Source organism: Protomyctophum parallelum (genome assembly GCF_964188405.1).
Source record: "Protomyctophum parallelum genome assembly, chromosome: 10".
Taxonomy (NCBI): domain Eukaryota; kingdom Metazoa; phylum Chordata; class Actinopteri; order Myctophiformes; family Myctophidae; genus Protomyctophum; species Protomyctophum parallelum.
The window spans coordinates 47,954,067-47,967,788 of NC_139704.1; the positions used below are offsets into that span (position 1 = coordinate 47,954,067).

Genomic DNA, 13,722 nt, shown 5'->3' on the forward strand with positions numbered 1-13,722 from the left:
TGTGAGCTTGTACATTGGCCTATTTCCTGAGCGCGACAGAAGTTCTGGGTAGTCGCCGGGCGTCATGTTTTAGTCTAGCAGATGAACAGAGCAGTACGGGATGGAGGCTGATCGTCGTAAAGGCCCATCGTCGCACATTACAAGGACCACCTCTCTCTTGACATCATCATCATCATCATCATCTCGCTTGGATGAATCAGCTGTGCAGGCTGCCTGCAAGGATGATGATGGAGTGCAAACCGCGCGCACGCACACACACACACACACACACACGCACACACACACTACCCAAAGTACTCTTCATAAACACAAGCACACAAACACAAACACACACACACGGTCACGCTGCATAAACACAAACACGATAATTAGTGTCCACAAACACATTACACACACAGTGCACAAGCAACAATACACTGCGGACACACTGAACACACACACACACACACAGGCAGTAGAGTACATGCATGCATGGATAAACACACGCACGCACACACACACACACACACGCACGCACGAGAGAGCGCGGTACACCGAGCTGATGTGTGTGACATAACATTAACGTTGTTTAGCCAGCAGAGACAGGACAGTCCTCTGGTCTGATGGACACGCACATACACACACACACACACAAGCGCACGCACACACACACACGAGCACACACACATCTTCTGTACTTCTGCGAGGACATAAGAATTGAAACAGAAGAAAACAATTGCCTGAAACCGTCCTGGAAAGATTGCATGTACAGTAAGGCTGTCCACAAACATTTAAGGTTCGAATGTTCGCTCGTTAGGGGGCTGGCGAATCTTAATTAATGGGTTTGAACCATTCGTTTTTTTTAAATAAAAATAATTATTATTTTTCCTTTTTTATTAACTCGAAAATATATCTCGGATGATGGAGGGGAAAGGAACTGGTTGGAATAACGTGTTCCTTCCACGCGCTACGTCCAACCAGGGAAACTCCCCCCTGTCGGGTGTAAAGGAGCAACTTGGACACTCAGGCATGAAGGAAGCATGAGTTAAGTCTGTTGCTCTCCCCAGGTTGGCGGAGGGTGTGTAGAGCCCAGGATCACATTAGATGATTGACACAAGGGTGAAAAATGGGTTACAAAATCGTGGGATAAAAAATATATATTTAAAAAAAAAGAAAATATATCTCGGCGAGAATGTGATATGAGCATGTAAACAAAAGTAAGTTTCTAGTGCATTCCTGTCAGAAGTTATGTCTATTTCTGCTGTCCCTCTCCAAAATCCCCTGTGCACATTTTGGTAAATTTGGTGATGGGCCTGCAGCCAATCAGCCAATCAGCAACAAACACACACACACACACATTCACACAAATTCCTGCCGAAGTTCGAGTCCTAAAGTAAGGGCTAGGGTACAGCCTTAATGTACAGTTGGAACTGCATGGGCTCAGGGCTCCCCAAATTATTTGGCGTCAGCGTCATAATTCCGACGGTGTGTTGTTGTCCGACTAATGCGCCGTCGTCGGAATTACGAGCGGATGCCAATATTTTTTGGGGGGGGGATCCCCTCTCTCTCACTCAGCAGTAAACAGACCAACATACCGTATTATTTTTGGGGGGGGAATCCCCTCTCTCTCACTCAGCAGTAAACAGACCAACATACCGTATTATTTTTGGGGGGGGAATCCCCTCTCTCTCACTCAGCAGTAAACAGACCAACATACCGTATTATTTTTGGGGGGGGAATCCCCTCTCTCTCACTCAGCAGTAAACAGACCAACATACCGTATTATTTTTGGGGGGGAATCCCCTCTCTCTCTCTCACTCAGCAGTAAACAGACCAACATACCGTATTGTTTTTGGGGGGGAATCCCCTCTCTCTCACTCAGCAGTAAACAGACCAACATACCGTATTATTTTTTGGGGGGGGATCCCCTCTCTCTCTCTCACTCAGCAGTAAACAGACCAACATACCGTATTATTTTTTGGGGGGGGATCCCCTCTCTCTCACTCAGCAGTAAACAGACCAACATACCGTATTATTTTTTGGGGGGGGATCCCCTCTCTCTCACTCAGCAGTAAACAGACCAACATACCGTATTATTTTTTGGGGGGGGATCCCCTCTCTCTCACTCAGCAGTAAACAGACCAACATACCGTATTATTTTTTTGGGGGGGGGATCCCCTCTCTCTCACTCAGCAGTAAACAGACCAACATACCGTATTATTTTTTTGGGGGGGGGGAATCCCCTCTCTCTCACTCAGCAGTAAACAGACCAACATACCGTATTATTTTTTGGGGGGGAATCCCCTCTCTCTCACTCAGCAGTAAACAGACCAACATACCGTACACAAGTGTATACAGACCATGGGCATCTGCACATTTATAAAGTGGCAATTTAATGACTTTTAATGAAAAATATACAACAGGTCGTTTCGAGGAAGCAATCCGATTGGTTGAAACGGCTTTCTAGCCGTGCTTAAACCACGATATTGGAACACACCTAATCAAAACAAAGAATTCAGCCGGTCTGTTCTCCCAGAGGCTTGGCTAGCGAGCTAGGGGCTAAGCTACGACCATTTGTGGTCGTAGTAGCTACACCTGTCATTCACAATTATGTTTTTTTTTTAGGGAAGTTTAGTTTAGTTTTAAGGGTAACCGCAATTTTACACTCGAGGCTGTTCTCTATCGTCATTAATGCATTTCTGCTCTGTCTGAAAAGTCAATGAGTTAAAGGGAATTATTTTCCGGGTCTCTCGAGGGGGGGCGGGACTGCGACGCTCTATATTGCTTAAATAGAGCGTCGCAGTCCCGCCCTCAGACGTTTCAAAATGTATTTATTTATGGGGGGCGACTGACTCACTCACAGCTTTCACACAATATTTAAATAGATCTCCTACAATTCCAAGTCCTTGTCAGGGGGTGGGAACCCCAGGTCATAAACATTATTTCAGGGGGGGGTCACGACCTGAGAAGGTTGAGAACCACTGCAGCAGATCACTTCTTTTGTTGCCACAGCCAGGGCTCCAGACTAACTTTTTCACAGGTAGCACTGGTGCCACCTACCTTTTCAGTTGGTAGCGCCACCACAAATTAATACATGACCTTATCACCAAGGCTAGCACAGGTTTTCTTGGCTGAAGCATAAATGCCTTAAATTAAGCACATAACATGTTATATTTCTCACTCACACATTCTATAGGAAATTATTATAATTAATTAACCTATAGTGCATTTTTCCATATCGTTATTATCATTTGGCTACTGTATATGAAACAGAAATGAGACACACCCATGAGACACACCCCTTACCTTCTGCATGGGCATGTTCAACCTAATGGCCAATAAGGAACACTGAGGTGCCCACAGCCCACTCTTCCTGCACCCTTTTGCAATGTGAAATGCCACCGAATTCATAATCCTTTCCCACTTTCCTCCTGTCTTTTCTTTATATGGAATGAACATGTGAAAGCTGATGTGCTTTTATTGTGAAGGGGAAAGTTTCTAAACGTCTCAGCCTGCATATTTCCATGTGCTGATCTACAAGCTCACAACGTGTGGTGGACGCGACGCGTTGTGAGCTTGTAAATCTGCTATTTTCAGCATGCAAGACCACGTCGTACGACGAAGAATATACCAGGTTTCACGTGGGAGATGTATTTTGTTCGAGGCGATCATGTATGTAGCCTGGCCTGCAGAGTCTATGGCCTGCACACAGCGCTACTCGACGCAAAATAACAAGCTATTGGAAGCTATTTTTCAACAACAAGTTTACCGTGTTTGGGGTCGGGGACGAGGCGCAGACGCGCAGTCCCCCATATGTTGTGTCTGCTGTCTCCGTGGATTCAGCGACAGCAATGCACAGCATGCGCGCTCCAGGGAAACTTATGTGTACAGCCGATGCTGAAATCAGTTTCGTTTTTTTCAGGGTTGATCAGTGAGCACGCCGCCGCTGTTGAACTCACGCGTGTCGTGTGCAGACCGGTGCAGACAGACAGGCAGAGAGAGAGGAGGCGCGGAATGAGCGAGAATAAAGTAATATTTTATTATCGCGCTAATGCCCGTGCTTCATGGTTGAGACTGGGAGTGAAAGCAATAAGTAGCACCGGTGCGACCTCGTTCAAATTTAACTCGCACATTAAGAAATTAAGTCGCATATGCGACCTAATAGGTCGCACGCTGGAGCCCTGGCCACAGCAGCAGAAAACCAAGTCCAAGAGTCGATTCATACTCCTATTTTAGAGCCGAATAAAAGTCGGTTCGGCGCTGTAGAGCCTACAATGTGACGTCATTTGAGGTTCGGGGGGGGCGGGGACGGGTACGGGTACCGTCCTAAAGTCGGCTCTTCGGTGCTACTGAAAATGTCTGACGAGCCGAAATCATGTCGGCACTACAGCGCCGAAACAGCGGTAAAATATATGTATGAATCGGCCCCAAGAGTCGTAGCAGTATAAAACTAAACCCAACTCCTGAATGTAAGTCTAACCCACAATGTTTCTAACTGACTTTTTGGGTTCAACCCATTCTGACATGAGATCAGATTCTAAAAATGTCTTCTACATCCTGACAGTTTTCTGAAAAAGCTGTGTTTCTATGTCAGTGGTTCTTCGATTCTTAACCATGTACAGTATCTATAATATGCACACAGCCACGCACGCAAGCACACACACTGTCTGTGTGTCTCCATGTCTGTCTCTACGTGTGTGTGTGTGTGTGTGTGTGTGGAGCGATCTGAAACGCATTATGAGCTTGTAGATCTTCTGTCTATCTGCATATCCATCTGACTGTCTATCTGCATGTCTGTCTATCTGCATGTCTGTCTATCTGCATGTCTGTCTGCCTGTCTGCCTGTCTGCCTGTCTGCCTGCCTGCCTGCCTGTCTGTCTGCCTGCCTGCCTGTCTGCCTGCCTGCCTGCCTGCCTGCCTGCCTGCCTGTCTGTCTGCCTGCCTGCCTGCCTGCCTGCCTGCCTGCCTGCCTGCCTGCCTGCCTGCCTGCCTGTCTGCCTGCCTGCCTGTCTGCCTGTCTGCCTGTCTGCCTGCCTGCCTGCCTGCCTGCCTGTCTGTCTGTCTGCCTGTCTGTCTGTCTGCCTGCCTGCCTGCCTGTCTGCCTGCCTGCCTGCCTGCCTGCCTGCGTGTCTGCCTGCCTGCCTGCCTGCCTGCCTGTCTGTCTGTCTGCCTGCCTGCCTGTCTGTCTGTCTGTCTGTCTGCCTGTCTGTCTGTCTGTCTGTCTGCCTGCCTGCCTGTCTGTCTGTCTGTATGCCTGCCTGCCTGCCTGCCTGCCTGCCTGCCTGCCTGCCTGTCTGCCTGTCTGCCTGTCTGCCTGTCTGCCTGCCTGCCTGCCTGTCTGCCTGCCTGCCTGCCTGTCTGCCTGCCTGCCTGCCTGTCTGTCTGCCTGCCTGTCTGCCTGCCTGCCTGTCTGTCTGTCTGTCTGTCTGTCTGTCTGTCTGTCTGTCTGTCTGTCTGTCTGTCTGTCTGTCTTCTGGGTGTTGTTGTCATTGAGTATTGACGGTGTCGTCTTCTTCTTGCTGGTTCAATACCCTCTGTCCTCTGTTTCCTGTTCCTGTCTGGACCACACCTGACACCGAGCCTGCAGAGTGTGTGTGTGTGTGTGTGTGTGTGTGCATGCTCATCTGTTTGTGTTTCTGTGTGCGTCTGTATATTGTTGTGCAAGCATGCGTGCATCCATGTGTGATTGATTATATGCTTGTGTGTCTGTGTGTGCGCGCGTGTGTCTGTGCATGCATGTGCGTGTGCCTGTGTGTATGCGTATCTGTGTGTATGTGCGCATGTGTTTGTTCGCTTTGAATTATGTCCAAAAAGCTGCATCTTGGTCATAGACTAAGTTTAATTTTGAATGCAGAATTTTTGATATAGGTCAGTGGATATTCTTCTATATGGGATAATCCACGCATCTTGATAGGTAAATATTCATTTTGCTGGGAGCCTTGGCAAAGAAATGGCATAGGTGTAATTGATGATTTATATATGGATACAACTTTTAAGTCATATCAGGAGTTGGAGAATCAATTTAATGTGATGGGTAGGGGTGAATTTTGGAAATGTCTTCAACTAAGAAGTAGTGTTGGAAGTGTGTTCAACCTTAACAGGGGTATAGAGGAACCTAATATGTTGAAAACAATTTTTGACTGGCCACCGACAATGCATAGGGCTTCAATAATTTACAAAAATATAATGGAATTACAAAGTGCAAAGACTGAAAATCTTAGATTAATATGGCAAAGGGATTTAGGATGTGAAATAAGTGAAGAGAAATGGTCAAATATCATTTCCAAAGTTGGGTGGGCCACTAGGGATATTAAAAGCAAATTTACACATTACAAAATTATACATAGATTCTACTATACCCCTGTGAAACTGTTTAGGATGGGCTTGGTGGAAGACAAACGGTGTTGGAAATGTAAAGGGGAAGACGGTACATTTTTACATGCATTTTGGGAATGTCCTGTGGTTGTGCCTTTCTGGAAAGAGGTACTGGGGAAACTTGGAGACTGGATGGGGCTAATACTACCAGAATGCCCAAGGTTATGTCTCTTGGGAGATGGCACGGTGCTGCCACAGGGGGTCGCCAAGGCACAACATGCATTGGTGACTGCAGGCCTTATTACTGCAGCTAGGTTGATACTGAGAAACTGGAAGAGCTCTGCTACGCCAGAGATCACAGACTGGACCCAACTTATGACTGAAGAGCTCTGCTACGCCAGAGATCACAGACTGGACCCAACTTATGACTGAAGAGCTCTGCTACGCCAGAGATCACAGACTGGACCCAACTTATGACTGAAGAGCTCTGCTACGCCAGAGATCACAGACTGGACCCAACTTAGGACTGAAGAGCTCTGCTACGCCAGAGATCACAGACTGGACCCAACTTATGACTGAAGAGCTCTGCTACGCCAGAGATCACAGACTGGACCCAACTTATGACTGAAGAGCTCTGCTACGCCAGAGATCACAGACTGGACCCAACTTATGACTGAAGAGCTCTGCTACGCCAGAGATCACAGACTGGACCCAACTTATGACTGAAGAGCTCTGCTACGCCAGAGATCACAGACTGGACCCAACTTATGACTGAAGAGCTCTGCTACGCCAGAGATCACAGACTGGACCCAACTTATGACTGAAGAGCTCTGCTACGCCAGAGATCACAGACTGGACCCAACTTATGACTGAAGAGCTCTGCTACGCCAGAGATCACAGACTGGACCCAACTTAGGACTGAAGAGCTCTGCTACGCCAGAGATCACAGACTGGACCCAACTTATGACTGAAGAGCTCTGCTACGCCAGAGATCACAGACTGGACCCAACTTATGACTGAAGCGGCATCCTTTGAATACTCAATTGCCAGGAGGAATAACGTCAAAGGGAAGTTCCATGAGATATGGGACTATTTTTATTTATATATCAAAGGATTGTTGTAACATTTTGTATTTGTACATTACATAATGATATAATCACGAGTGTCAACAATAGAGTGTGGAGAGGTGTTGTCCAGGGGTTTTCTTTTTTTTGACTGCTAGGTGTGTTTTGTTTGTTTGTTTTTTCTTGTCTTTTTCTTTTGTGTAAGTAATGTGGATTTTGTATGATTTATTTAAAAAACTTTGATGACAAAAAAAAGATATAGGTCAGTGGATGTGTTTTCAGAGCATATTTATAGAGGTTATGCACGTGACATCATCAACATCATCATGCCCGGAAAATGCACGGAAAGCCTAGTGGTGGCAAAAAACTACTTTCTGGCCTCGACAGCCACACTGTCAGAAAACTACATTCTGGCCTCGACAGCCCAGACATCCACACAGAAAACTACATTCTGGCCTCGACAGCCCAGACATCCACACAGAAAACTACATTCTGGCCTCGACAGCCACACAGAAAACTACATTCTGGCCTCGACAGCCACACAGAAAACTACATTCTGGCCTCGACAGCCCAGACATCCACACAGAAAACTACATTCTGGCCTCGACAGCCCAGACATCCACACAAAAAACTACATTCTGGCCTCGACAGCCCAGACATCCACACAGAAAACTACATTCTGGCCTCGACAGCCACACAGAAAACTACTTTCTGGCCTCGACAGCCCCAGACATCCACACAGAAAACTACATTCTGGCCTCGACAGCCACACAGAAAACTACATTCTGGCCTCGACAGCCCCAGACATCCACACAGAAAACTACATTCTGGCCTCGACAGCCCAGACAGCCACACAGAAAACTACATTCTGGCCTCGACAGCCCAGACATCCACACAGAAAACTACTTTCTGGCCTCGACAGCCCAGACATCCACACAGAAAACTACATTCTGGCCTCGACAGCCACACAGAAAACTACATTCTGGCCTCGACAGCCCCAGACATCCACACAGAAAACTACATTCTGGCCTCGACAGCCCAGACAGCCACACAGAAAACTACATTCTGGCCTCGACAGCCTCGACATCCACACAGAAAACTACATTCTGGCCTCGACAGCCACACAGAAAACTACATTCTGGCCTCGACAGCCCAGACAGCCACACAGAATAGTCTGACTGCATTAAACGATGTTAAACAACATTAAACTCACTTTGCCACTTGATTTGCCACTGAATTTGTAGTATGCTTTAAGTTCTCATGTATTGGTATCACTTCTTAATACTAACGTTATATTATCCAACGTTATATTATCATCATTACAATCGCAATGCTGTCTTTTTAACCCATTTTGAGCGGGAATCCCTTTTGTTGGTTACATACATTGTTATAATTTAGCTATTGAAAAATAGCAGATCTACAAGCTCATAGCGCGCCACTATGAACTTGTAGGTCTGCTATTTCCGAAAGATCGTTAAAATGTGCCTCAAATCTTTCAGAAAATTGTCATCATTTAGAAAACTTTTTTATTTTTATTTCGACGTCAGGCCTAAATGGGTTAATGTCTTGTGTGTACTCTGTGCACCCGAGATGCTGTGTGTGAGCTGTAGATATTTCCCGAAGAAGAGATACGAGGTATTATAATGTTTATAATGAAGATACGAGAGATACGAGGTATTATAATGTTTATAATGAAGAGATACAAGGTATTATAATGTTTATAATGAAGATACGAGAGATACGAGGTATTATAATGTTCATAATGAAGAGATACGAGGTATTATAATGTTTATAATGAAGAGATACGAGGTATTATAATGTTTATAATGAAGATACGAGAGATACGAGGTATTATAATGTTTATAATGAAGAGATACGAGGTATTATAATGTTTATAATGAAGAGATACGAGGTATTATAATGTTTATAATGAAGAGATACGAGGTATTATAATGTTTATAATGAAGAGATACGAGGTATTATAATGTTTATAATGAAGAGATACGAGGTATTATAATGTTTATAATGAAGAGATACGAGGTATTATAATGTTCATAATGAAGAGATACGAGGTATTATAATGTTTATAATGAAGATACGAGAGATACGAGGTATTATAATGTTTATAATGAAGAGATACGAGGTATTATAATGTTTATAATGAAGAGATACGAGGTATTATAATGTTTATAATGAAGAGATACGAGGTATTATAATGTTCATAATGAAGAGATACGAGGTATTATAATGTTTATAATGAAGATACGAGAGATACGAGGTATTATAATGTTTATAATGAAGATATGAGAGATACGAGGTATTATAATGTTTATAATGAAGATACGAGAGATACGAGGTATTATAATGTTTATAATGAAGAGATACGAGGTATTATAATGTTTATAATGAAGAGATACGAGGTATTATAATGTTTATAATGAAGACATACGAGGTATTATAATGTTTATAATGAAGATACGAGGTATTATAATGTTTATAATGAAGAGATACGAGGTATTATAATGTCTCGCACTAGGCAGAGAGAGGCCAGAGGAATGGGGATCAAGAATCGATTCGATCACAGACGGGAAATCAACAGCAAGGATTGGATTCTCGTCATCATAACGCTGACGTTAAGGCCACGCCGGCCTAAGGGAAGTGAAATCATGTGAAAAAGGACATACAATGAGTACCTGGCATTTTCTTCATTTCAACTCATAGAAATCTACTGCCACAGATATGATGCAAACTACAAGGTCAAAAACAAGGTTCGCGGCCGAGGCCGTAGCGTAACGGTCTGGGCACCGGACTGGTAATCCAGTCGCAGTGTGCCGCGGGTTCGACTCCCGGACCCGACACGGCCTTTGCTGCATGTCATCCCCCATCTCTCTCCCGTTTCCTGTCAGCCTACTGTCTGTCCCTTCAAAAATCAATAAAAAGGCGTAAGCCGCAAAAAAATATCTTAAAAAAAAAAAAAAAAAAAGGTTCGCGTCATGTGCATATCGCTCCTTCAACGGTGTGCCAACACACTCTATACCAGTTAGATCAGGGGTGGGCAACTGGCGGCCCCGGGGGGCCACATGTGGCCCCCACCTTCACTTAATGCGTCCCGCAGGTTAATATCAGAATACTGATATTAGTATTGATTTCAACTGTTACAATTCCAAACCCGCTTTAATTACTTCATGACTTGTATTAAATGACTAGTACTAATGACTAGTATTAAAATGTCCAAATGTAGTTATGTTAACAGTTCATAAAGTTAAGATAAGTAGCCTATACCTAAATGCGTTTGAAAATTCAATAAAAAAGGTTACTTTTCAGGATTCCAATTCAAAAATAGCCAAAAAAAATTCTGGTTTTCACTTAAAATATAACAAAAATAGCTGATCTATAAGCTTGTAGATCGTCTATTTTTGCTATGACAGTAATATGCACTGTGGCCCCCTCTGGAGTGAGTGTGGAAATATAGTGGCCCTCTCCATCGTCAAAGTTGCCCACCCCTGCCTTAGATCGTCTGCAGAAATGAAATGCAGTGAAATACAGTGTCAGAGTGGTCCCAGATTAGCGCCAATTTGCCAACAGCCGTCAATAAATAGCCTAGTAATAGAACAGGATGGATAGTGGGATCTATAAGGAATCGGATCGATAATGTGTAAGACAGACGTAAACGCAAATATTCCAGATTGTAGAGCGACCCTCAATTGTTCCCGGAAGTTAGCAGTCGGTGCGTGTGTGTGTGTGTGTGTGTGTGTGTGTGCGTGTGCGTGGGTGTGTGTGTGTGTGTGTGTGTGTGCGTGCACTCACCCATACTGTTGGTAGAGTTGCACCACATGAGCAGACATCCGGTACATAGCAGGTTCAGAACCCCAAACAACAGGATCCGCCACGACTGAATTGATTAAGAACACAAATACGGTGGACTTTTATCATTTTGTCATATTCATGTATAGTTAGTGTACTTTCATTGTTTTGATATATTTAGAAAAGCTGTTATGAGAATACATTATAATCAGCGATTCAAGCCTTTCACAGTAAAGTCCGAAGACTTATTTGTTATTTCCACTGAGTTCCTCTCTCACTGAACAGAATAATACTTTAAAATACATCACAACACATAACAGTACAAATACATCACAACACATAACAGTACAAATACATTACAACACAAGCAGTGGACCCCCAAAATGATACTCATTAGCCTGCGGACCCCTCATTGGAAAAGATATGCCAGGGCCCCCCATTAGAGAAGCAGTGGTTTTCATTTCAAGGACCCCCATTAGAGAAGCAGTGGTTTTCATTTCAAGGACCCCCATTAGAGAAGCAGTGGTTTTCTACCATTTTCATTTCAAGGACCCCCATTAGAGAAGCAGTGGTTTTCATTTCAAGGACCCCCATTAGAGAAGCAGTGGTTTTCATTTCAAGGGCCCCCATTAGAGAAGCAGTGGTTTTCATTTCAAGGGCCCCCATTAGAGAAGCAGTGGTTTTCATTTCAAGGACCCCCATTAGAGAAGCAGTGGTTTTCATTTCAAGGGCCCCCATTAGAGAAGCAGTGGTTTTCATGTCAAGGGCCCCCATTAGAGAAGCAGTGGTTTTCATTTCAATGGCCCCCATTAGAGAAGCAGTGGTTTTCATGTCAAGGGCCCCCATTAGAGAAGCAGTGGTTTTCATTTCAAGGGCCCCCATTAGAGAAGCAGTGGTTTTCATTTCAAGGGCCCCCATTAGAGAAGCAGTGGTTTTCATTTCAAGGGCCCCCATTAGAGAAGCAGTGGTTTTCATGTCAAGGGCCCCCATTAGAGAAGCAGTGGTTTTCTACCATTTTCATTTCAAGGGCCCCCATTAGAGAAGCAGTGGTTTTCTACCATTTTCATTTCAAGGGCCCCCATTAGAGAAGCAGTGGTTTTCTACCATTTTCATTTCAAGGGCCCCCATTAGAGAAGCAGTGGTTTTCATTTCAAGGGCCCCCATTAGAGAAGCAGTGGTTTTCATTTCAAGGGCCCCCATTAGAGAAGCAGTGGTTTTCATTTCAAGGGCCCCCATTAGAGAAGCAGTGGTTTTCATTTCAAGGGCCCCCATTAGAGAAGCAGTGGTTTTCATTTCAAGGACCCCCATTAGAGAAGCAGTGGTTTTCATTTCAAGGGCCCCCAGTTTGACCTGAATTAGGTCCCCCTTTTAATGGCATTTTTATCTCCCCAATTAATGTATATTGTAAAATCTAAGTTAATTTAACTCTGAGAGTGTACAAATGGAACCAAGTGGGCCTGTTGGGGTCCATTTGTACACTCTCAGAGTTACAGACCCATAAGGGTCCATTTGTACACTCTCAGAGTTACAGACCCACAAGGGTCCATTTGTACACTCTCAGAGTTAAAGACCCATAAGTGTCCATTTGTACACTCTCAGAGTTACAGACCCATAAGGGTCCATTTGTACACTCTCAGAGTTACAGACCCATAAGGGTCCATTTGTAAACTCTCAGAGTTACAGACCCATAAGGGACCATTTGTACACTCTCAGAGTTACAGACCCATAAGGGTCCATTTGTACACACTCAGAGTTACAGACCCATAAGGGTCCATTTGTAAACTCTCAGAGTTACAGACCCATAAGGGTCCATTTGTACACTCTCAGAGTTACAGACCCATAAGGGTCCATTTGTAAACTCTCAGAGTTACAGACCCATAAGGGTCCATTTGTACACTCTCAGAGTTACAGACCCATAAGGGTCCATGTGTACACTCTCAGAGTTACAGACCCATAAGGGTCCATTTGTACACTCTCAGAGTTACAGACCCATAAGGGTCCATGTGTACACTCTCAGAGTTACAGACCCATAAGGGTCCATGTGTACACTCTCAGAGTTACAGACCCATAAGGGTCCATGTGTACACTCTCAGAGTTACAGACCCATAAGGGTCCATTTGTACACTCTCATAGTTAAAGACCCATAAGGGTCCATTTGTACACTCTCAGAGTTACAGACCCATAAGGGTCCATTTGTACACTCTCAGAGTTACAGACATGTAAGGGTCTATTTGTACACTCTCAGAGTTAAAGACCCGTAAGGGTCCATTTGTACACTCTCAGAGTTACAGACCCATAAGGGTCCATTTGTACACTCTCAGAGTTACAGACCCATAAGGGTCCATTTGTAAACTCTCAGAGTTACAGACCCATAAGGGTCCATTTGTACACTCTCAGAGTTACAGACCCATAAGGGTCCATGTGTACACTCTCAGAGTTACAGACCCATAAGGGTCCATTTGTACACTCTCAGAGTTACAGACCCATAAGGGTCCATGTGTACACTCTCAGAGTTACAGACCCATAAGGGTCCATGTGTACACTCTCAGAGTTACAGACC

The 13,722-nt window shown here is 44.5% G+C and overlaps 1 protein-coding gene across 1 annotated transcript in view; it reads right to left on the minus strand.

Annotated features, from left to right (window-relative positions):
• Positions 1–340: 340 nt before the first annotated feature.
• The window catches only part of LOC310865874 (zinc transporter 6-like), a gene marked incomplete at its 3' end in the record, with an annotated part of 28,008 nt that continues 14,626 nt past the window's right edge, over positions 341–13,722 (minus strand). The window contains exons 4-5 of the mRNA XM_083775082.1: positions 11,166–11,250; positions 341–345 (exon numbers count right to left, since the gene is read on the minus strand). Of these exons, the coding sequence (XP_083631208.1) occupies positions 341–345; positions 11,166–11,250 (90 nt within the window). The remainder of the gene's footprint in view (positions 346–11,165; positions 11,251–13,722) is intronic.